The sequence below is a fragment of the Empidonax traillii genome, unplaced genomic scaffold (assembly GCF_003031625.1).
Source record: "Empidonax traillii isolate 1590-97213 ecotype Southwest subspecies unplaced genomic scaffold, ASM303162v1 scaffold1417:size190790, whole genome shotgun sequence".
In the NCBI taxonomy this organism is placed as follows: domain Eukaryota; kingdom Metazoa; phylum Chordata; class Aves; order Passeriformes; family Tyrannidae; genus Empidonax; species Empidonax traillii.
In genome coordinates, this window is record NW_020956610.1 from 101,587 (window position 1) to 122,887 (window position 21,301).

The 21,301-nt window shown below is 63.3% G+C and overlaps 5 protein-coding genes and 1 long non-coding RNA gene across 7 annotated transcripts in view; 3 read left to right on the forward strand and 3 right to left on the reverse strand.

Annotated features, from left to right (window-relative positions):
* The window catches only part of CRLF1 (cytokine receptor like factor 1), an 8,466-nt gene extending 1,306 nt beyond the window's left edge, over positions 1-7,160 (forward strand). Inside the window, exons 2-8 of the mRNA XM_027907194.1 lie at positions 3,952-4,250; positions 4,705-4,834; positions 5,149-5,318; positions 5,539-5,696; positions 5,772-5,940; positions 6,216-6,394; positions 6,552-7,160. Of these exons, the coding sequence (XP_027762995.1) occupies positions 3,952-4,250; positions 4,705-4,834; positions 5,149-5,318; positions 5,539-5,696; positions 5,772-5,940; positions 6,216-6,394; positions 6,552-6,575 (1,129 nt within the window). The 3' untranslated portion in view covers positions 6,576-7,160. The remainder of the gene's footprint in view (positions 1-3,951; positions 4,251-4,704; positions 4,835-5,148; positions 5,319-5,538; positions 5,697-5,771; positions 5,941-6,215; positions 6,395-6,551) is intronic.
* A 184-nt stretch (positions 7,161-7,344) lies between these two features.
* REX1BD (required for excision 1-B domain containing) lies at positions 7,345-9,862 on the reverse strand. Its single transcript, XM_027907206.1, has 5 exons — positions 9,820-9,862; positions 9,182-9,264; positions 8,444-8,648; positions 8,266-8,354; positions 7,345-7,876 (listed from the first exon to the last, which is right to left on the reverse strand). Exons 1-5 carry the CDS (start codon positions 9,820-9,822, stop codon positions 7,804-7,806), a joined length of 453 nt encoding a protein of 150 aa, XP_027763007.1. The 5' UTR covers positions 9,823-9,862; the 3' UTR covers positions 7,345-7,803.
* A 626-nt stretch (positions 9,863-10,488) lies between these two features.
* Positions 10,489-11,782, reverse strand: UBA52 (ubiquitin A-52 residue ribosomal protein fusion product 1). Its single transcript, XM_027907207.1, has 5 exons — positions 11,686-11,782; positions 11,120-11,239; positions 10,947-11,033; positions 10,738-10,840; positions 10,489-10,630 (listed from the first exon to the last, which is right to left on the reverse strand). The coding sequence occupies exons 2-5, from the start codon at positions 11,220-11,222 to the stop codon at positions 10,537-10,539; spliced, it is 387 nt and encodes a 128-aa protein (XP_027763008.1). The 5' UTR covers positions 11,223-11,239; positions 11,686-11,782; the 3' UTR covers positions 10,489-10,536.
* Positions 11,783-11,925: 143 nt separating this feature from the next.
* Positions 11,926-12,544, forward strand: LOC114070028. Its single transcript, XR_003573859.1, has 2 exons — positions 11,926-12,142; positions 12,181-12,544. It is a non-coding gene; the product is annotated as an uncharacterized LOC114070028 (long non-coding RNA).
* A 110-nt stretch (positions 12,545-12,654) lies between these two features.
* On the reverse strand, positions 12,655-14,893 carry KXD1 (KxDL motif containing 1). Its single transcript, XM_027907205.1, has 5 exons — positions 14,802-14,893; positions 14,409-14,509; positions 14,129-14,281; positions 13,703-13,749; positions 12,655-13,109 (listed from the first exon to the last, which is right to left on the reverse strand). Exons 2-5 carry the CDS (start codon positions 14,501-14,503, stop codon positions 12,874-12,876), a joined length of 531 nt encoding a protein of 176 aa, XP_027763006.1. The 5' UTR covers positions 14,504-14,509; positions 14,802-14,893; the 3' UTR covers positions 12,655-12,873.
* Positions 13,106-20,844, forward strand: FKBP8 (FKBP prolyl isomerase 8). 2 transcript variants are annotated; one of them, XM_027907203.1, is made up of 9 exons: positions 13,106-13,182; positions 15,529-15,816; positions 15,970-16,139; positions 16,428-16,516; positions 16,751-16,968; positions 17,054-17,226; positions 17,359-17,436; positions 19,413-19,550; positions 20,048-20,844. In XM_027907203.1, the coding sequence occupies exons 2-9, from the start codon at positions 15,543-15,545 to the stop codon at positions 20,132-20,134; spliced, it is 1,227 nt and encodes a 408-aa protein (XP_027763004.1). In that variant the 5' UTR covers positions 13,106-13,182; positions 15,529-15,542; the 3' UTR covers positions 20,135-20,844. The 2 variants fall into 2 exon arrangements, with proteins under 2 accessions (XP_027763004.1, XP_027763005.1); XM_027907204.1 differs by lacking the exon at positions 13,106-13,182 and adding an exon at positions 15,210-15,231.
* The last annotated feature ends 457 nt before the right edge of the window (positions 20,845-21,301 follow it).

Here is a 21,301-nt window from a genome sequence, read left to right on the forward strand (position 1 = left end):
CGCATCCCAGAGAACAATGAATCCCCTTTTCCCACCCAGAACAATAGGGATCTCCCTCCTTCCCCCACGGAGAACAATGACCATCTCCCCAAGCCCCCCACCCCCCAAAACCAAAATCCCTCAGCGGGGCTCCGCAGTGATGCCCAATTTGGGGGTCCCACCCGGCGGTGGCAGGTCCGGGAGGTGCCACCTGTGGGCTGAGCTGTGGGCGGCCTCAGCCCCGCGGGGATCGGGGTCCCCCCTCGCCAAGGCGGGGGGGACACAACGCGGGGGATCCCCCCTCCCCACGGAGCCCTAAACGCGACCGAGCCCCCCGTCCCACCCGCCGCCTCGTCTCCCCCGCTGCGGCCCGAGCCGGGGAGGGGGGCGAGATCCCGCTCCCCGCAGCAGGAAGTTTGGCTTCCTCCCTATGATGGGAATTTCTCAAGGCGATGGATGTTCCTCGCTCCGACTCGCAAAACGGGACCCGCCAAGAAAAGCCACCGCGGCTCCCGCGTCCCCTCCCCGGTGACACCGCGGGGTCCCGACCCCCCGACCCGCCCGCGTCCTCAACGAGGGGAGTCTTAAGAGCGCTAATTGGGGCAGGAATTGCCAGAGAAACGGGGGCTGGGGAGGAAAAAAAAACGCTCCAAAAATCCCTTTAGGGGCCGTTAACGCGAGCGGCCGAATCCCGGTGGGTTTCCAGCGGGAGCGGAGCCCACCCCGGTGCCCACCCCGCTGCCTGGAGGGCTCAATCCCACCGGGAACAGCGCGAGGCCTCGGGCAGACCCTCATCGGGGGTGACCCCGCACCTTTCTCCTCCCGGTTAGGGGCTCCCGGGGCCGGATTTTCCCCCCCCGGACCCCTCATTCCCCCCTTCCCCACGGGGGTCCGGGGCAGCGCTCGCCCCGCGGCCCCCTCGACGTGCGGCGCCGGGGAAAGGCGAAGCCAAATGTCCTTTTAGAGAGTGAAAGTTTCCCCTCGGTGCAGCTCGGGCGCGCTGGAATGCCTGGGCTTTTTATAAATCCCTCCTCGGGCCCAGGGATGGGCACGAGAAATGCCAGTCGGAGATGAGAAAAGTTGGGGGGGAGGGGGAGAAAAGAGTGGAAAACGGGGTGGAAAAGAGGGATCGAGCATTTCTGCCCTGCCTGCCCGCAAACCTCGTCGCTCGGGCTTTGGGAGAGCTCTGGAGATATACATGTTTAAATTTATTTTTCCTGTGGAATTCAGAGCTTCCCAAATTCCCTTTTGTTCTTCAAGGGCAATTATTTCTCTTTTTCCTTAACCCCCTGCACAGCTCCATAAATCTTTTTTAACTGCGTGATCTCCGACACTTATCGGAGAGGGGGTTTTTGGTTGGGGTTTTTTTTTTTTTCCCTTTTCTTTCCCAACTCCTTAAAAAAAAAAAAAAAAAACCAACTCCGATACGAAACTGAAATGAAATCCGGCCCTTCGGAAGAAAAGCATAAACGTTCCCGACACCTTGGAAATGTGGTTTTACTTTATAGCATTACTTAGCACCTGATCAGCATTTTTTTTTCTTTTTTTTTTTTTCCTTTTTTTTTTTTTTTTTTTTTTTTTTTTTTTTTTTTTTTTTTTTTTCAATAGAGAAAGCCATAAAACCCCCGAGCAGGTATTTTTTCCTTGCAACTTGCACATTCCACAGGCTGCCTTGTGTCTCTCCGGCCCTTTCCCCCTCCGATCGGAAAACTTCACACTTTTCCCTTTTAAAACACATGTTTTCGGCGCCGTGGCTGCGCAGAGGGGGAAACAATCCAGGGGAAAAGAAAATAAATATATATTTATATGTAATTGGCCCCTCCAGAGGCTCCTGCTTGAAGGAGGGGGGAAAAAAAAAGAAAAAATTCCAGGGGAAAAAAAAAAAAAGAAAAGAAAAAAAATAGAGAGAGAAAATTGGCCCCTCCGGAGGGTCCCGCTCGGAGGACGGGAAACGTGTCTGGTTTTCGGTGCTCGTGTGTGTTTCTGGGGCTGTTTAGATTAAGATTTGGGAGAATTAGGGCTTGGAGTGCTGGGTCTGTTACGGGCAGAGCCGGAGCAGCTCCGGGCTCGGCTGGTGGAGGAGCTGGAGCGAGGTGGGCTCGTTGGCAGAGCAGGGCGATGAGTTTTTTGGAGGCCTCGCCGGCCTTGGGAAGGGTTTGTTTTGGGGGATGGATCCACATCACCTATGGATGCTCGGGGTATCCCGACCAACCCATGGATACTCGGGGTACCCCAGAGTACTCAGCACCAACCCATGGACGCTTGGGGTGCCCTGGGGTCCTCCAAAGTATCCAGCACCAACCTATGGATGTGTGGGGTGCCTGTACCAATCCATGGGTTCCTGGAGCACCCTGGAGTACCTGGCACCAATCCATGGATGTTTGGAGTACCTGGCACCAATCCATGGATGTTTGGAGTACCCCAGAGTATCCAGCACCACCCCACGGATGGTTGGGGCACCCCACACCACCATCTCCCAGACGTTTTTCCCCCTGGATCCCCTTCCTCCCACCCCACCGGCCTCCCCCCCCCAAACACGGCGGGAACCCCTAATTAAGCATCTGGGGCTTAACGAGGCTGTCGGAGCGGGGATTGTGCCGGGTGGGAGCCGGCGGGGACCCCTCCTTGGGATCCCCGCGGCACAACAAGGGTCCTGGAATGCCGGGTGGGAGCCGGGGCGGGCGGCGGGCGCTGAAAGCCGATCGGGGCCGGGAGGTCGGAGGGGAGGGGGAGGTCGCGGCACTTTCCGGGAGGTAATTTGGGATTATTAGCCCGGCGCGTGCGGATGGAGCCGATAAGGCTGACGGACACGGAACACCCCGGAGCGCGGCCGGGGGAGCCCCTGGAAGCCTTTGGAAGCCTCGTGGTGGGGCAGCCCCGGGATAAACCGGGGGTGGGGGGTGTTCCCGTGGCCAGGGGATTTGGTGGGATGAGGTGGGATGAAGCGGTTCCCGGCCCTCAGTGGCCCTTGGGAAAGCAGGAGGAGAGGAGGGGAAAAACCCCCCCCAAAACCCTTCGATTTTCCATCTTCTTTTTTTTTTTTTTTTACAATCTTTTTGTCCCGACAAACTTCCAAAGCCGCAACCCAGCCCTGCCCCAGCCCCGGGGAAGGAAAAAAAAAAAAAAAAAAAGGCTTAAAACAGGTATAGAAAGCGCTTAGAAAGGCAGAAAATAGATTTAGAGATTAAAATAGATATTAAAAGTGTTTAGGTAGATAGGAAACGTATTTGGGTATCAAAGTAGATATAAAGTGTATTTAAATAGATAAGAATGGATGTGTATTTAGATGTGTGTTTGGATATAGAATAGATATAAAAGCTATTTAAATAGATATAAAAGAGATATCAGATGCCTTCAGATATAAAATAGATATAAACTTGCATAGACAAAGAACAGACATAAAATGTATTTCAACCAATACAAAACGGATACAAATTTGGAACCTTCAACACAAATGTAATGAAATAAACATCTTTACATCGATGTAAAATAGATATAAACGCATTTAAATCGATGTAAAATAGAGATGCGATGATTTAAATCGATATAAAAGAGATAAGCAGTGATTTAAATTGATCTGAAATAGATAAGCAATGGTTTGAATTGATGTAAGAGAGATATGTGATGGTTCAAATTGATCTGAAGTAGATAAGCCATGGTTTGAATTGATCCAAGAAAGATATGCAATGGTTAAAAGCTATATAAACCAGATACGTGATGATCTAACTAAATGTAAAATAGATAAACAATGCATTGAAATAGATCGAGAATGTATTTAAATAGGTATAAAATGCATTTATATTGGTACGAAACGCATTTAAATGGCTACAGAAGACACACAAACCTCCTTAAATTACCTAAAATAGGTAACAAAGACCCCTAAATTATCTAAAATAGGCACAAAAGGGCACCCAAAAAGCCACATTTAACCAACACAGGCCCCCCCCCCCATAACTGACATTTCCCCCCCTTCCCTGTCTCTCCGGCTGCAGACCCCGCCGTGATTTCCCCCCAAGACCCCACCCTGCTGATCGGCTCCTCGCTGGTCGCCACGTGCACGGTCAGCCCGGACTTTCCGCTGAAAGCCGAGGACCTGTACTGGACCCTGAACGGGCGGCGCCTTCCCGCCGCCTCCTACGCCACCCTCGGGCCCTCCACGCTCAGCGTGGCCCTCGCCCGCCTCAACGGCTCCAGGCAGCAGTCGGGGGACAACCTGGTGTGCCACAGCAGAGACGGCGGCATCTTGGCCGGCTCCTGCCTTTACGTTGGACGTACGTTGGGCGCGCTCGGCATCGGGGGCGGCGGGGGGCTCCCCGGGACGCCCCCCTTGGGTCTCGCCAAAAAAAGGGGTCGCCGGGAGCCGCTCGGGGCCGAGGCTCCCCCACCCTGAGAGAGAGAAAAAGAGAGAAAGTAGAGAGAGGGCCGGTTTCGGCAAAGCCTCGGTTAAAACGCGCTTGTCCGAATCAATAACCGTAAGATTTTATCTCCGGGGCTATTTTTAAAGGGCGATGCGGCGTCCCGGGAACACGGAATCCGAAAGGGGAATGCGGCCCGGGGTTTGTTTTTTGGGTCGCTACAGTCCCAGGAATACAGAGGCTTAGCTGGGAATGCGGCTCGGGTTTGGTTTTTGGGTTGCTGTGGCTGGGGAGAAAAAAAAAAAAAACACCAAAAAAACCAGCTCTGGAACTTCTTATTTTTGTGTTTGGTTTTTTTTTTCTCTCCCAGTACCCCCAGAGAAACCGGTCAACATCACTTGCTGGTCCAAAAACATGAAGGACCTGACCTGCAAGTGGGCGCCGGGGACAGAAGGAGAGACCTTCCTGCACACCAACTACACCCTCAAGTACAAGCTCAGGTGTGTGTTCGCCTTCGTTCCTGTTATTGTTAAAAATGCTGCTTGGGATTTAATGGGAAATAGGCAATGCAGTGCCCGAGGCCTCCTGGCTGGCCCCTGTTTTTGGGGGGTGGTGCTGGTGTGAGGAGTTTTTTGGGCCTCACAGTGCTGGGCAGGAGGAGGAGGAGGGTGAGGCCCTGGTTGAGTTGGCACCAGTTGGCACCAGTAACACAATTCCAGCAGTGTGGAGCGGCAGGCGAAGGAGTCATGGGGGATGGGGTGGGCACCCACAGCTCCCAGTGGTGCCGGTACCGGCTCTCACGCCCTGCCCGCAGGTGGTACGGCCGGGACAACACCTGCCAGGAGTATCACACAGCCGGGCCCTACTCCTGCCACATCCCCAAGGACCTGGCCCTCTTCACGCCCTACGAGATCTGGGTGGAGGCGTCCAACCGGCTGGGGGTGGCCGTGTCCGACGTCGTCATGCTGGACATCCTCGACGTGGGTGAGCCAGGCTGGGCGCGTCACCGCGTCACCCGTGACCCCGCGGGGAGCGGGAGGGCTCAGGGATTGGGGGAGGTGGGGGGTTTAGGGTGGGCCAGCAGGAAATGGGCGATATGTGAGCGGAATTGCTCCTAATCGAATTAGGCTGCTTGCTGCGGGTGGGTTTTCCATCTGCGGCTCCTTAACCCCGGCGGCCCCGCGGCGCTGCCCCGTCCCCGCAGTCACCACCGACCCGCCGTCGGACGTGCACGTCAGCCGGGTGGGCGACCTGGAGGACCAGCTGAGCGTGCGCTGGAGCTCCCCGCCGGCCCTCAAGGATTTCCTCTTCCAAGCCAAGTACCAGATCCAGTACCGGGTGGAGGACAGCTCGGAGTGGAAGGTGGGTCGGCATCGCCGGTGCCGGTGCGGGATCGCCGACCTGGTGCGGGTTTTCTCACATCTCCTCCCTCCCCAGGTGGTGGATGACGTGGGCAACCAGACCTCCTGCCGGCTGGCCGGCCTGCGCCCCGGCACCGTCTACTTCGTCCAGGTGCGCTGTAATCCCTTCGGCATCTACGGCTCCAAGAAAGCCGGGATCTGGAGCGACTGGAGCAATCCCACGGCCGCCTCCACCCCACGCAGCGGTGAGTGCCGCCAGCACCGCTCTGGGGGGTGCCCATGGCGCTGTGCTCCCCCCAGGACGTGCAGGGGGGCCCCTCCCCGCTCCGTGCCCAGCACCTGGATTTCTTGCAAAGGAGCCAATTCAGAGCTGGGAGCCAAAACCAGCTCGGTTTGCTCTCGCCCCTCGTTACTCACGAGGGGGAGGTTGAGGCGTATCCCCCCCCCACCGTGCGGTGCTGACCCCCTTGTCCCCACACTGACCCCCCTTGTCCCCACACTGACCCCCTTGTCCCCGCAGAGCGAGGGGCGGGGGGCTGCGACCCCAAAGGCGGGGAGCAAAACACGACGCTGCGGCGGGAGCTGAAGCAGTTCTTCGGGTGGGTGAAGAAACACGCCTACGGCTGCTCCAACCTCGGCATCAAGCTCTACGACCAGTGGCGCGTGTGGCTGCAGAAATCCCACAAAACACGCAACCAGGTAGGTAAGGAGCCTTTTCGCACTTCTTCCCCCCCTCCCCCGGCTGGGTGGGCACGGGGAGGTGGGGGATGTGGGGTGACCCCCCCATACACACCCCAGGGATGCTGGGGGGTGACGCCGACCCCGGGGCGACGCGGGGCTCTGCTCCTCTCCGCAGGTTCTTCCCGGCGATAAGTTGTAGCCCGCGGGGGACCGAGCGCCGGCAGGATGGGACGGGGCGCCCGGCGCCCACCCGGGACCACCCGCGCCCGCCCCGGCCCCGCCGTGGGGGAGCAGGGAGGCGGCCGGGGCGCAGCACGGCCCCGCAGCCCTGGGGGCCGGGCTGGGGTGAGGTTGGGGGGCCGGGCTGGCCCAGCCCCGGGAGCCCCTCGCGTGCCGCTGGCCCCAAACCGCGGCCCCCCGCGCCCCGTGGCAGCGAGGGGAACCCCCGGCCTTGCCAGGCCAGGGGGGACACGGGGACTTTGCTCCTCAACCGCCAGCCAGAGCAGCCTCTGGGATGAAAGGGGCAGTGGGGGCTCCCCGGGTGACCCCCACCCTCGCCGCAGTGCCCCCCGGGGAAGCGATTTTGGCTGTTTTCCCCCCGGGGATCCGCGTGTGGGTGCACGGGAAGGGCTCCGTCCGCGGGGAGCCGCGCGGGCTGATTGGAGGCTGCTGGGGTTTGCCCAGTGCCTGCTCCAATTTTGATTCAAACCAGCCTTATTTTGGTTCCATTTCAGTCAATTAGGAACAGATTTAAGCTTAATGCCAATAAACCTCTGAAACCCCACCGGGGTCTGCGTCAGCGGAGCGGCAGCGCTGCGCAGGGACGGGGATGCAGCGGGCAGCCAAATGGGGCCCGTGGCCCTTGTCACCCCATCCCGGGGCTCCCAGGGGACCCAGCCAAGCTGGAAGGGGTGGCACTGGGGCAGGGGGGACCATGTGACCCCTTCAGATCACACCACTCAGCCCAGTTCCACAGGGACAGGTTTATTTTGGATGACCGTAGAAAAGGCACCCACGGAGCACCAGCGCTGCTGTGGGGTTGGGGGCACAGCTGATCCCCAAGATGGGGTTTGGGGGGGGGGGCTGCTGCCTGTGGGCCTCCAGCAGGCAGCAAAGGCAGTGCCCACCTCGATGGGAGTCAAAGCAAGACACTGCAGGTCGTGGTTTTCCTTTGGCACAGCCCCGTGGAGGGGAACCAGCCCTGTGCCAGACCCCTCTGCTGAGGGATACTCGGGATTTAGGGGCACCCCACTTCTCCCAGGAGGGGGTTTCTCCACCCCTTCCAGCCCGTGCTCAAGAAAAGGCGTCGAGAGGACGATGCCCACCTTGCCAAGGTGCCTGGGCGGCTGCACTGGGAGCGGGTGGGGGGCGAGCGGGGCCCCCGTTCCACCAGCCGGCCCCTCCAGCCGTTCCCACGGGGACACCCATCACTCAACCTCTTCCGAATCGTACTTGAGGTCCTGGAGAATTTCGCTGATTGCCTCAATGGTTTTAATTAGCCTACGAGAGCGGATGGAAACTATAAATAAAGCCCATATGGAGCGTATTATGTGGGCCGCCCTCGCCTTCCCCGCGCTGTTTATGAAACACTCAGCCCGGGGAGGCCGAGGGGACGCGGCCACGCAGCACCGCCAGACCCCGAAGGCACCATCTGGGCCCCCCTGGGCCACAGGGAGGGAGGGGAAGCGCAGGGAAGGGGCTCCTGGGCCGGACTCCACGACCCGCGTGGGTCCCTCCCGGCTCGGGACATCGTGTGATTCCGTGGGCTGGGGGGATGTTGCCACCCCAGGGCAGGGGGAGAAGGGAGATGGCTGCAGGGCTCCTGGGCTGGGGTGGGGGGCTGCTGCCACCCCAAAACGAAGGGGGACAGCGGTGGGGCCACCACCTACTTGTGCTTGAGCTCCTGCACCTCCTGCTGATGGACGTCCACCTCGGGCTGGTCCTGCGCCTGCTGCCGGGCCAGCTGGAGCTGCGCCGTCTGCAGGAGGGGACACCATGGGAGCCGAGAGACACCCCCAAACACACCCCAGGGACCCCCCATTCCCCCCCCCCCAGCCTGGCACCCACCAGCTGCAGCTTCTCCTGCTCCCGTTCCTGGAGCCGGGCCAGGTGCTGGGCCAGGTCGGGGCGGCCCAGCTCGTCCCGCAGGCGCCCGGCGATGCCCAGCACCTCCCGGGAGATGCCGCTGAAGGCCACGGTGACCTCGTGCACCAGCTGCCGGTACCGCGGGAAGTCATAGTGGGGGGCACTGCTCAGGTACGCCTGGTGGCCCCTGCGGACAGGTGAGGGGTGGGGAAAGCCGCTGTCACCACATTTGGGGGGCCACCGGGATGGCAACACCCCCAGATCCTCGTTCTGCCAAAGCTCCTTTTGCCACCCGCCACGGGCAGCGCCGGGAGGGCTCTCCTGCCTTCTCCTCCTGCCTGGATTTGGCAGCTCCCCCGTGACCAGGCAGCCTCACCCCCCGCACGGGACTTGGAAACTCCTTTTTTTTTTTTTTTTTTTGGAAGGGGTGTTGTTTTTTTTTTTTTTTATCCTTTTCACTCGTGAAGCCCATCGTCTCCTCTTGGACGCTAAAACAGGATTCAGGTGTCCAGCACAGCGTCCTGCTGCCAGCTGGAGCTCATCAGCCAGGTCCCAGAGGGATGCAAAATAATCAGGATGGGGGATTTGGTTCCTTTTGCCGGGGATTCGGTTCCTTGCTGGGGATCCCTTGCCGCGGGAGGTTTCCCGCATGCCCCCCGCCCACTCCGGTGGGTGCCGCCCCCCCCGTGTGCCCATCCCCGCGGTGGTGCCGGTACTCACTCCTCGAAGAGCCGGTAGGTTTCGACCCTCTCTCCCTGGAGCACCTGCAGCCGCTGCAGCAGAGCCTGCACGGCCTCGCCCGTCTGCGGGACACAAGGGGACGGTGGCAGTTGGGGACACGATGACACCGGTGACCCGGTAACGGGCTCTGGCGCCAGGAACCCCCCCCATCCCGCTCCTCGCACACTGGGAATCCCCAGCCTTGCACACAAAAAACCAGCGGGCATCGAGACACCCCTCCCACCACCCTGCCCATGCCCCGGGACCCCCCGGACACGTGCCCGCCATACAACCGGCACCGGGACCCCCCATTCCACTCGTGCGTGGACCGGCTCGGTCCAGGGACCCCCCTCCACCTCGCTGCCCGCTCACCAAGAGCCCCCCTTTCTGCGTGTGCCCGGTCCGGCACCGAGACCCCCCCAACACCGCTCCGCTCCCGCACCGGGACCACCCCGTCCACTCGTGCCCGGTCCGGGCCGGCACCGGGACCCCCCCGTCCCGCTGCCCACGCACCGGGACCCCACACCAATGCGCACACAACGCAGAGGGGCACCGGGACCCCCCACTCCCATCCGGAGCCCCCCTCGCCGTGCCCCGGGGGCCGCTCCCCGCCCGCTCCCGCTCCCGGTGCCGCTCACCATGGCCCGGTGGCGGCCGCGCGGTGCAGGCCCGGGGCCCGCGGGGCGGAGCGCGGTTCCACCGCCCCCTGCAGGCACCGGCAGGCAGTGCCCGTGCCCTGCCCGGTCCCCGCTGTCCCCTCCCCGCTCCCCGGTCCGGTCCGTGTCGTGTGCGGGGGGTTCCCGGTGGGTGGGAAGGGGGTTCTAGTGGGGTCCCGGTGCTCGTCTGTGTGCTGTGCACATGGTCAGGGTGGCAGCGGGTGGATGGGCAAGGGGTGTGTGGTGGGGTCTTGGTCTGGTCCATAGACAGGGGGTCCCGGTGCCCACCTGTGTTGCGTGTGCATGGAGGGGGGTCCCAGTGCCAGTCTGGGTACATGTGAGTCTGGGGGCTTGTGGTGTGTGGCCAGTGGAGTGGGGAGCGAGCTAGACACAGGGATGTGGGTGATCCCAGCACCCATCTGTGTTGGTAACACACAGTGGCAGGCCCAGTGGGTGGGCAGGGCGGTTTTTTTTGGGGTCCCAGTGCCAGTCTGGACCTTGCACTAGTGACTGTGGTGTCCCAGTGATGGTCCAGTCCATGACTGCAGGCACCGACCGCCACCACTGCCACCTCCATCCCTCCCTGCTTCCCTCCCTCTCCTTTATTCAAAACCACACAACTCCTGGTAAAAAACCACCAGAAAACGGGGCTGAGCACTGCAACACTTTTATTGGTCAGCACAGGCAGGGCCGGTGGCTCTACTTGACCTTCTTCTTGGGGCGCAGGTTGTTGGTGTGCCCGCACTTCTTCTTGCGGCAGTTGACGGCGCGGGGGTGCAGGCGGGCGTAGCACCTGGGAGGGGGGAGACACACACAGGTCAGGACACAGCCCCGTGTCCCTGGAGAGGGGGACAGGGAGCAGAGGGTGCTGTGGGAAGGGGGACACCCAGGGGGACGCACTTGCGGCAGATCATCTTGTCGCAGTTGTACTTCTGGGCGAGCTGGCGCAGGGAGGGCTCGATGATTCCGCCCCGCAGGCGCAGCACCAGGTGAAGGGTGGACTCTGGAAGGAGAGATCAGTGTCATGGCAGGGTCAGGGAGCACCTGGCACCCCAAAAACAGCCCCCCCCCCAAAAAAAAAAAAACCCAAATGGGGGTCCAGGGAGCACCTTTCTGGATGTTGTAGTCAGCGAGGGTGCGGCCATCCTCCAGCTGCTTCCCCGCGAAGATCAGGCGCTGCTGGTCGGGGGGGATCCCTGTGGAGGAGAATCACCGTGGTGGGGGCACTGGGGGACCCCCACGGGGCTGCCCTGCCGCTCCCTTGGCCCTGCCCTGCCGGTACCTTCCTTGTCCTGGATTTTGGCCTTCACGTTCTCGATGGTGTCATTGGGCTCCACCTCGAGGGTGATGGTTTTGCCCGTCAGGGTCTTCACGAAGATCTGCATCTTGGCACCGTTTTTGTCTGCGGGGGAGCGGTGGCTGCGTCAGGCCCTGGCTGGGCCCGGAGGTCCCGGTGTCCCCGCGCCCACCCCTAGCGGGGACTGACCCCTCAAAAACCCCATTCCCAGTCCCTGAACCCCCATTCCTGAGCCCCTGGTCCCTCACCCTGGGATCCAGCCCACATCCCGAGATCCAGCCCACTCCACGAGACCCAGTTCCCCCCTCGCGGAATCCGGGGCCCATCCCGGGATCCCTTTCCCCCCTCCCGGGCCCCGTTCCGCATCCCGGGATCCCGTTCCCCCCTCCTGGGCCCCGTTCCCCATCCCGGGGTCCCGTTCCCCATCCCGAGGTCCCGTTCCCCATCCCGGTGTCCCGTTCCCCATCCCGAGGTCCCGTTCCCCATCCCGGGGCCCCGTTCCCCATCCCGTGATCCCGTTCCCCACGCCGGGCCCGCCGCCCCGCGCGCACCCGCGGCCTCGCTGCGAAGGGAAAAGGGGAGGCGGGACCGGAACCCGCCGCGGCGTCACTACCGGCGGTGACAGCGGGGGACACCGGCACCGCCCCCCGGGGGTGGCACCGGGACCGCCCCGTCCCTGCCGGGGGGACACCGGGACTGCCTGTCCCGGTACCGCCGGTCCCACGTGGCCCCGGGACCAGCCCCACGGACCCTGGACCGGGCTCATACCGACCCCACGACCACAGCCCCGGACCGGCCCCAAACCAGCCCGGGATGGGCCGGCACCGACCACATGGCCCTGGCACCGGCCCCGTGGCCCCCAGACTGGCCCCACACTGACCCCACAGCCACGGGACTGGCCCCAAGGCCTGCCCCAAACCGACCCCACAGCCACGGGACTGGCCCCAAACCAGCCCCACGGCGCCAGGGCCAGGGCCACACTGACCCCGTGGACCCCAGCCTGGCCCCGTGGCCATGGGACCAGCCCCAAACTGACCCTGGGACAGACCCCACGGCCACATGATCAGCCCCACAAGTGACCCTACAGCCCCAGGAGCAGTCCTAAACCCACTCCAGCCCCCCACTCTCCCCTCAGCCCCCCACAGGCCATGGAGATCCCAGGCCCAAGCTCCACCACACCAAAGTGGTGGAGATGAAGAAGGACCTGGGCAGCATCTTCCCAGGAGGGAACAGATTCGGGTCCGCCTGTGGGGTGCCCTGCAGCACCACGTGAGGGGCTGAGCTATGAGAGCCAAAGGGAAACCCCCCCTTCTGGCTCTTCCCACAGGTGTGAAACACAGCATGAGTCCACCAGCACCACGGACAGACCCCCGGGAGAGCCAGAGCGATGGTGGGAACGCGTTCCTTAAGGAAAAAGAATCAACCAGCTGTGCCCCAAAACGGCTTTTTCTGCACCAAAACCCACGTGGCTGGCGGGGTTCGGCCGCTCTCCTGAGCGCAGAAACGAGGAAGGACAAGAGGCGTTTCCAACCCAGGATTTACTGATTCCCCCCGAAGCGAGGGGTGGGTTTACACCTCTCAGTGGCAGTTTAGAGGAGGAAAGGCAGGCAGCGCCTTCCTCCCCTCGGCTTCTCTCCCAGCCTTCGCTTCCCTCTTCCCAAAAAAAAAAAAAAAAAAAAAGCAACACACAAATATAAATACAGGATAGAAAGTTCTCTGGGGGCAGGACCCGACTCCTCCTAGTCCAGGCCGTTGGCCGTGTCCTCGTCTGTGAGACTCTGTCCGTTCACGGCCGGCACGTCGTACTGGCCCTGGGATAAATCCTCGAAATCCTGGCTCGTGGTGGGGGAGATGACATCGGGGCTGGTGTCACAGGACTCCGTGCTCTGCTCAGAGGTAGCGATGGTGGTTGTGGTGCTCTTGGGGACGGGGTCGAAGTCGTCGTCGTCCTCCAGGATGGGGGATTCGTGGATGTCTGGAAAGGGAGGAGGCAGGCGTTAGTTCTGTGGCAAGGGATGCCCCAGGAGAGCAATTCCCAGAGTCTGCTGGTAGCAGGAATCGAGCAAAACCACACCAGCACATAAACTAGGGGCTGTTTGTAACTTCTTTCAACTGCATTTAATAGGACCAAGGAGTTTTGAAAGAGTTTTTTTTGTCTTTTAGAGCAGCAGCCACGGGCCAGCAAGTGCCTGGAGGTCTCACTGGCTTCTCCTCATTCCCAAGAGACACCTTGTGTGTTCTTTGTGACAGGGACTCTTCCCATAGGAGGAAAACTGAGCACGGAGTGACAGGACAAGGGGGAATGGCTTCCCTCTGCCAAGGTAAAGGTTAGATGGGATACTGGGAAGGAATTCTTGGCTGGGAGGGTGGGGAGGGGCTGGGATGGAATTCCCAGAGAAGATGCGGCTGCCCCATCCCTGGAAGTGTCCAAGGCCAGGCTGGAACAACCTGGGATGGTGGGAGGTGTCCCTGCCCATGGCAGAGGGTGGCACTGGATGGGCTTTAAGGTCCCTTCCTGCCCCAAACCGTCCCATGATTTTATGAATTCACACATCAGGAGTCACTCACTGCTGAAAGCCTCGGGGTACTGCTTCGCCAGCTTCCCTTTGAGTGCCCTGGGGAGGAGAGATTGAGCTGAGTCCCTGGGGAGCTGAGGGATCCAGGGTTGAGCTGCCCCACCAGCTCCCTCCACTCTCCAGCATTTATGGACAACGCCAGGGGGTTCCTCAGGGCTCCCTCCCCACCCTCCATGACCATCCCCATCCCCTCTCCCTCCACATTGTGTGTTTCTGAGTGGTTTTGCGACCACCTGAGGGAGCACAGACCCTCCTGGCCAGACCAGAACTGCGGAATCCCAAAGCTCCAGCCTCCACAGCTCCCCTCTCCAACAAATTCCACTCCCAGTATCCCCCTGAAACTCCGACTCGTGCCCTGCTTTAACACCCCCACACCCCACCCAGCCCCTGCCGTGCCGCGTTCCTGCCCCTTCCCCACCGGATCCTTCGGAAGATGCTGTCCAGGTCCTTCTTCATCTCCACCAGGGTCCTGGTGTGGTGCAGGAACCGCTCGTTCATCTGCTGCATCCTCACACTCGACAGGTTGTTGAAGTTGAGCAGCATCTCGTTGGTCTTCTCGAACCGATCCAACCTGGAGGGGTGGGGAGGGGAAGGAGGGGAAGCACACGGAGCTCGGCAAAGACTACCCCCCTCTCCCGGGGGAGACTCCTGGTGCCCCCCCCGCCCCCGGGGCCGGTTCCCCCTCCCCGGTCACTCACATGTTTTTCTGGGCCAGGATGATGGCGTTCACGTCCTCGGCGTTCACCATGCCCAGCACCCGCCCGCAGAACACCTGCGAGGCCGTGGGCTCCATCGCGGCCTGCGGGATCGCGGGGGGCGGCTCAGCCGGGGGAGGGGGTCGGGAGACCCCCGCGACCCCCCGGTAACGGAGACACCCCCCCCCCCTCCACATCCGCGCTACCCCCCTCCGCCTCGCCATGCAACCAGCACCAGAGTTACAGCCCTGCCCGCTCCCGGGGCGGCCCCGCACGCCGGTACCGGGAGGTACCGGGGGGTCTCCGCCCGTCCCGCGCCCGGTAGCGCCGCCGTTCCCGGGGCTCCCCCCGGGGACACGCGGGGCTGAGCCCGTCCTGGACCCCCCCCCCGCGCACCTGGGGGGGCCCGTCCCGCCGCTCTCACATGACGGGGCGGCGGCGGCACCGGGGGCGGCACCGGCGGCCGCTCCGCGCCGCTTCCGGGTGCGGCGGCCGCGGCGTCACGTGGGGGGAGCGACCCCGCGGCGTCACCGCTAAGGGACGGAAGTGCCGGACAGCGGCGGGGGAGAGGGTCAGGCCCCTCGCGGGCATCACGGGGCTGCGCCGGTACCGGTGGCGGGACTGACGGGACACCGGGGACACCCCCCCCACCCCGCGTCCCGCGCCGCCGGGGGGGAAGCGGCGGCCGCGCGTGTAGCGGCCCCTTTAAGGGGGTGGCGGGCCGCGCTGACGGGCGTGCTCCCCGCCCAATGGCGTCACGCGGTGGGCGGGCCGGGCCAATGGGAGCGCGGGGGCGGGGCCCGGCGGACGCGGGTCCGCGGGTCAGGTGGGAGCGGGCGGGGGGCGCGCGCGGCCGTCACGTGGGGGCGGGCGGGGGGCGCGGGGGGTCCCGGGGCCGGGACGGGGACCGGGGCCGCGACCCCCCCCTCCCCCGATCCCACCGCGCCCACCACACCCACCGGGCCCGTTCCTCCCACCCCCGGGCCCGATTCCTTCCCCGGCGCGCCGCCCTCTCCCCTGACCCTCTTGGCGCATCCCCTGCTCCCGGTGGGTCCCGGCGCTCCCCGTGTCCCTCCGGTAAGAGCAAGGCCCCACCGACCCCCGTCCCCTCTCCCCGCTCCAGGTTGCTCCGCCGCGATGGCGTCCAGCGGGGAGGGACCAGGGAGCGGCTCCCCGGACCGGGTGGGCACCGGCACCGAGCCGGCACCGGCGGCTGAGGCGGCCCCGCTGGACACGGCGGAGGATTTCGAGGTGCTGGAAGAGGAGGAGGATGATGATGATGACCTGAGCGAGCTGCCCCCGCTGGAGGACGTGGCCCGGCCGCCGGCCCCGCCGCGGGAGGATGCGCAGCCCCCCGAGCGGGGCGGGGGGGACGCGCCCGGGGACCCCCAGGAGTGGCTCGATGTTTTGGGTGAGAGCCCCGGGGGCGGGAGGGTGCTCGGTTCTGGGGCCTCGGGGACTTCCCCCGTGCTCTCGGTGCCATGAGGGCCGGCCAGGATCCAGGGCAGGGTGGTGGGGAGGGGTCGGGCTTTTCCCTCCTCACCGTGTCCTTCTCTGTGCCAAGGGAGTGGGTTGCTCAAGAAGAAGACGCTGGTGCCAGGCCAGGGGGTGGACACCCGTCCCCAAAAGGGCCAGGACGTGACAATCCGCCTGAAGGCCACGCTGGAGGATGGCACCGTGGTGGAGGAGGACCCTGCCCTCACCTTCACGCTGGGGGACTGCGACGTCCTGCAGGTCAGGGCTGGGAGGGGGCTCCTCTGGCTTCATCATCACTGTGTTTGCACCCTGTGGGGCAGGGCCTCATCTCAGGGGGCATGGGGTCAGTGATGTCCTGTTTTGTGGGCCAAAGTGGTCCCTCTGCCCTTCCTTCATGCTCCTCTCCCTGACGTAGGCCGAGTTAGCTGGGCTTGGAGCAGCCTGGTCTGGTGGAGGGTGGATGGGCTTTGAGGGGGTGGAACTGGGTGGCCTTTAAGGTCCCTTCCAACCCAAACCATTCTGTGATTCCCACGTTGTCCCCTGCAGGCTCTGGACCTGTGCGTGCAGCTCCTGGAGATGGGGGAGACGGCTTTGATCGTGTCGGACGCCAAGTACTGCTACGGCGCTCAGGGCAGGTGAGCAGGGTGGTCCCAAACAGGGCCGTGGGAGCTGCCCCTGCTCTCCTGGTGACAGCCCAGCTGGAAAACCTCAGGGACACCCGGCTCACTTGCCACGTCCTGCCTGGGAGGAAAGACGTGCATCATTCCCTCGCCCCCGTGATGCCTCCCTGGCTCTGATTTCAGCCCGGGGTCTGGTGGGGCTGCCGGGAGTGACAGTGGGCCCATGGATTTGTGCCTGTCCCCGTGCAGGAGCCCTGACATCCCACCCAACGCATCCCTCACGCTGGAGGTGGAGCTGCTGGCGGCTCGGGATGCGCCGGACCTGGAGCTGCTCAGCGGGAAGGAGAAGGTCCAGCTGGCCAACCGCAAGCGGGAGCGGGGCAACTACTTCTACCAGCAGGCAGATTACGTGCTGGCCATCAACTCCTACGACATCGCCCTCAGGATCATCGGCTCCAACTCCAAAGGTACCTGTTTTCCCCCCCCAAAACCCCAGCGAGGTTCCCCCCCGGGCTCCTGTCTTGCCCTAACCTGGCCCCGGGGTCTCGGCAGTGGATTTCAGCCCCGATGAGGAGGCCGAGCTGCTGGACGTGAAGGTGAAATGTCTCAACAACCTGGCGGCCTCGCAGCTGAAGTTGGACCATTACAAGGCAGCACTCAAGTCCTGTAACCTGGTGCTGGAGCACCAGCCAGAGAACATCAAGGCTCTCTTCCGAAAGGGAAAGGTGAGGCTGGGGTCTCTTCTCCGTGGCGTGACAGGAGACCAAGGGACAGACCTCAGCAAGGGGACAGAGGGACAGATCTCAACCAGGGGACAAACCTCAGCCATGCTGCTCAACCCCTGTGTTGCCCCCCAGGTCCTGGCTCAGCAGGGTGAATACAGGGAGGCCATTCCCATCTTGAAGGCGGCGTTGAAGCTGGAGCCTTCAAACAAGGTAGGCTGCAGGTGTGTGCCGCCCATAATCCCCCTGAGCTGGGGGTCTGCGGGGTGCTCTTCTCTTGTCTGTGTCCCTGCAAACCTCGGTGTCCCCCGTGGAAGGCTGAAGCCCCCCATGGCTGTTCCCAGCTCCAGGAAGGAAGGCTGGGAACAGCCCCAGAGTCTGGGGGACAATGCCCTTATGAAATGCGACATCCAAGCGTGGCTGGGCTGGCGGGTCCTTTATCTCCGTGTTGCAAGATTCTCTCACTGACCTTTGCTCCTGGCACTGGCAGGACTCCCTGCCAACCCATCCCTGCTCCAGCCATCCACGGGGGATGATGGTCCTGGCTGCTCCAGCTTCCCCGGGTGGCTCTGGCAGCTCGTGCCGCTGCTGCGGGAAGTGGGGCAGAGCCGAGTCCCCACAAACCCGCTCAGCAGCCCCGGGTGTGATTCACTGGGTGGTGGGAGCAGCCAGACCTCGGTCCAGCGCCCGGGCAGGGCGAGCTCTGGGTCAGGAATTTCCTGTCAGTTAATGATCAGCTGCAGGACCGGAGGCTTGGGAGGAATCAAAAAAACTGTGCCAGGAAGTGGCTGCCAGCAGGAGCGAGCCTGGGGAGGCACAGGGTTAGGGTGCTGCCTGCTTGGGGTCGAGCGAGGGGGGCTTGGCTCTCCAGGTGGGCTCGGGTCCGTCGTTGTGTCCATGTCTTTTCTGGGAGTTTCACCAAACCCTCAGGATTTGTGTCGTGACCCAGTGCCTGAAGGTCAGGGGTAGGATGGGGCACGAGCAGCACCCACGGGTGTGACCTGAGAGCACCCACAGAAGGGCGAGCAGGATCCCAAACCCTCCGCTTCCCAGCGAGGGCCAGGGTGGAGAGGGAGCAGCACCGGGAGCCGTTCCCTGTACGTCTCCAGCACGTCACCGGGCAGGGCAGCTGCTCCCCAGCCTGTTCCGATGGAGCTTTTAATTGGAGAGGGCTGGAAAATCCGAATGCCTGGCAGTGACGTTACCGGTGAAACCACAAGTACAGCAAATTACTGGGCTCTCCGGCTGCTGCCGGGGCTCCGGGGAAGTGGTGGGGCCTCTCCAGTCACAGCCCTGGTGACTCACAGGCCACGGCTACCGGTGCTGAAAGCACTCCAGAAATGCTGGGCTCCACCTGCCTCCGGCGAAGGAACAGGTTCTCTGAGGGTGTCACACCTTCCAGGTGTCGTAGGCATCCCTTCTCCCGGCCCCTCGGAAAACACGCGCTCTGGGGAGCAGGGGGGGATGCCGGTGTTTGTCCTGCACTGATGTTCCAGCCCTGGGGAGCTCTGAGCAGGAGCTTCCCGTCCTCCAGACAGCCGAATTCTCTCGTTGGAGGCAGCATTTCCCAGCGTGGCACGGCCTGGGGAACCCCCAGCAGAGGGCACAGCACGGCCGTGCCACCGCGACGTCCTTCCTGCCACCCTGCCGTGCTTGGCTCCCTGGCACTTCCTGCTGCTTTTTTGGGAGCCCCACACAGGACCCGGAGCTTTCTCCTGCCCCAGCTGGGCAAGTACAGACTGGCTCTGGGTCTTGCTGCAATCCCACTTCAGACCAGGCTGAGTTTAAGCCCACTTTCCCAGCCTGCTTCCAGACGCAAGTGGGAGAGCTCGGGTACGTCAGTCTGCAAGGCAGACAGTTTCCTGTCTCGATTAAAGGATAAACATCCATTCCCTGATGTCTGGCATCAGCCCTGGGCTCTGCTCCCTGCTGCCTGGCTTGAGTGGCCAAAAAGGACAGAGGTGCACTCGGACCCACAGGGTGTCCCATGCCAGCCTGGGTGTCCCATTCCAGCCTGGTGCAGCCCCTTGGCGCTGGAAAGTGGGGCAGGATGAGGCCATCACCCCCTCAGCTGCTTCTCAGCTCCTCCACGAAGTCCCTGCCCGTCCCAGGGCTGGTGGGACCTGCTGTTTGGTGACACCACAGGCAGGGACGGTGCAGGGCTGGTAACACCTCGCTCTCCTCCCCAGACCATCCACGCTGAGCTCTCCAAGCTGGTGAAGAAACACGCGGACCAGAGGAACGTGGAGACCGAGATGTACAGGAAGATGCTCGGGAATCCCAGCGCCTCCGGCACCCCCAGGAAGTGCAAAGACAAGCTGCCCTGGGTAAGGGCTGGTGCTGGGATCCTCGGGGGGGTGGGGATTGGGGATCCACGGGGGATGTGTCATTGCCCCCCAGACCCCCCCAGGGTGGGGGGGTGACACAGTGCTGCTCCTGGGCTGCGGGTGTGACCCCATGTGGGTGGGCTGTGTCCGGGCAGCGATCCCGCTGGGAACGGGGGGCCGTGCCCCGGGAGCCGTGCCAGGAAAACACTGATAACAGGCTGTGCTGGCTCCGTCCGCCGGATCCCGGCGGTGCCAGCTGGAGGGTCTGGACTTTGCTCCCAGCTGCTGCGCTCAGGAGCCCGAGCTGTCAGCTGGGCAGCCGGCGGCACACGCTGTCCCCGCGGGCGCTCCGGCCACGTGCCGGCGCAGCGCTCGCCTTTTTTGGGACGCCCCGTGCGGGATGCCGGGAGCCAGGGGCGGGCAGGCGAGGTGGCACCGTCCCTCCCCGTGCCACGGGCACGGCCTCCCCTCACCTCCCTGGCTCCCTCCTCCCACAGTCCATCCCCTGGAAGTGGCTCTTCGGCGCGACGGCCATTGCGCTGGGCGGCGTGGCCTTGTCCGTGGTCATCGCGGCGAGGAACTGAGGGCGGCGCCGGGGCGGCCCCTGGGCACGGGACCAGCGCTGGGCCGTGCCTCTCTCTCTCTCTGTCTCTCTCTATGCCGAGGGGCTCCCCCACCCCTTCCCGCGGACCGGCAGCTGCAGGAACACGGATGCTTTCTCTGCCGGAGGTGCCGGGTCTCCCTCCCGACATTCCCGGGCTGCGGGGATGGAGCCGCGGGCAGAGCGGAGACCCCCAGGCACCTTCTCGGCAATCGGGGGCTCAGCCCCCAGCCCTGAGCACGTCGGGGGGAGCGGGAGCTCCCACTCACCGGTACGCCGTGGCTGTCCCCATCCCGGGGGTCCTGCCCCCCTCGCCTCGGGGAGGCACGTGGAAGGAAGCTGGGCCGGCGGTGGGAAGGGAAGGGAAGCCACGTGGATGCGCCCAGGGGCAGGTGCAGCGACATTCCCCGTGTCCTGGGGGGCTCAGCCCTCCCAGAGGCTCCCACCCCCCTCCCCAGCACATCCCCAGAGCGTGCAATGCCCAAAGGAAGCCAAAGAAACCCGCGGCGGGAGGGATGGCAGGAGGGGAGCGCGGGAGAGCCCCTGTCTGGGCTGTCTCCTGTGGGTCCAAATTCTTGGGGGTCCCTCCCTGCCCTGCTGCTGCCTCAGCTCTGCTCGCAGGGGGGTTTGTAGCACTGTCCTCCCACCCCAAACTGACTGTGAACTTCCCAAATAAAGGACAATTCCTTCATGTCTAGGCCTCTTCATTGCCAGCCAGGGTGAGAGGGGACATTCATCTACACTGTCCCCCCTCTTGCCACACGCTCGTGGCTGCAGTGGGGGCCGGGAATGGCTCTGTTTAATTTGGGGGGGAAATTTTTATGGCCCCTACACAGCTGTAAGGCGGGAGGGAGCAGCTCCCATCTCCCATGGCTTGGGATGCCTGGCCCTGGAGAGCACAGAGATCTCTGCCTGGGGGTCCTGCTGGGGACAGGGGGGAGGGAAACCAGGGGACCACTGGTCCTGCTTGAGTGGGGGGCACATGGAGCCTACGGGCTGGGCCTGGGGGAGGTGTGGGACCCCAAATCCTGCTCAGGGGGGAGCTCGGAGCCCGCAGGGTGTTCCTAGGGGGGAGTCCACGCTCTGGGGGTCCCACGCCGGGAGTTCCCCCTCCCCGCGCCGCTCCGGCGTGCCAGACCACCCTCCCCAG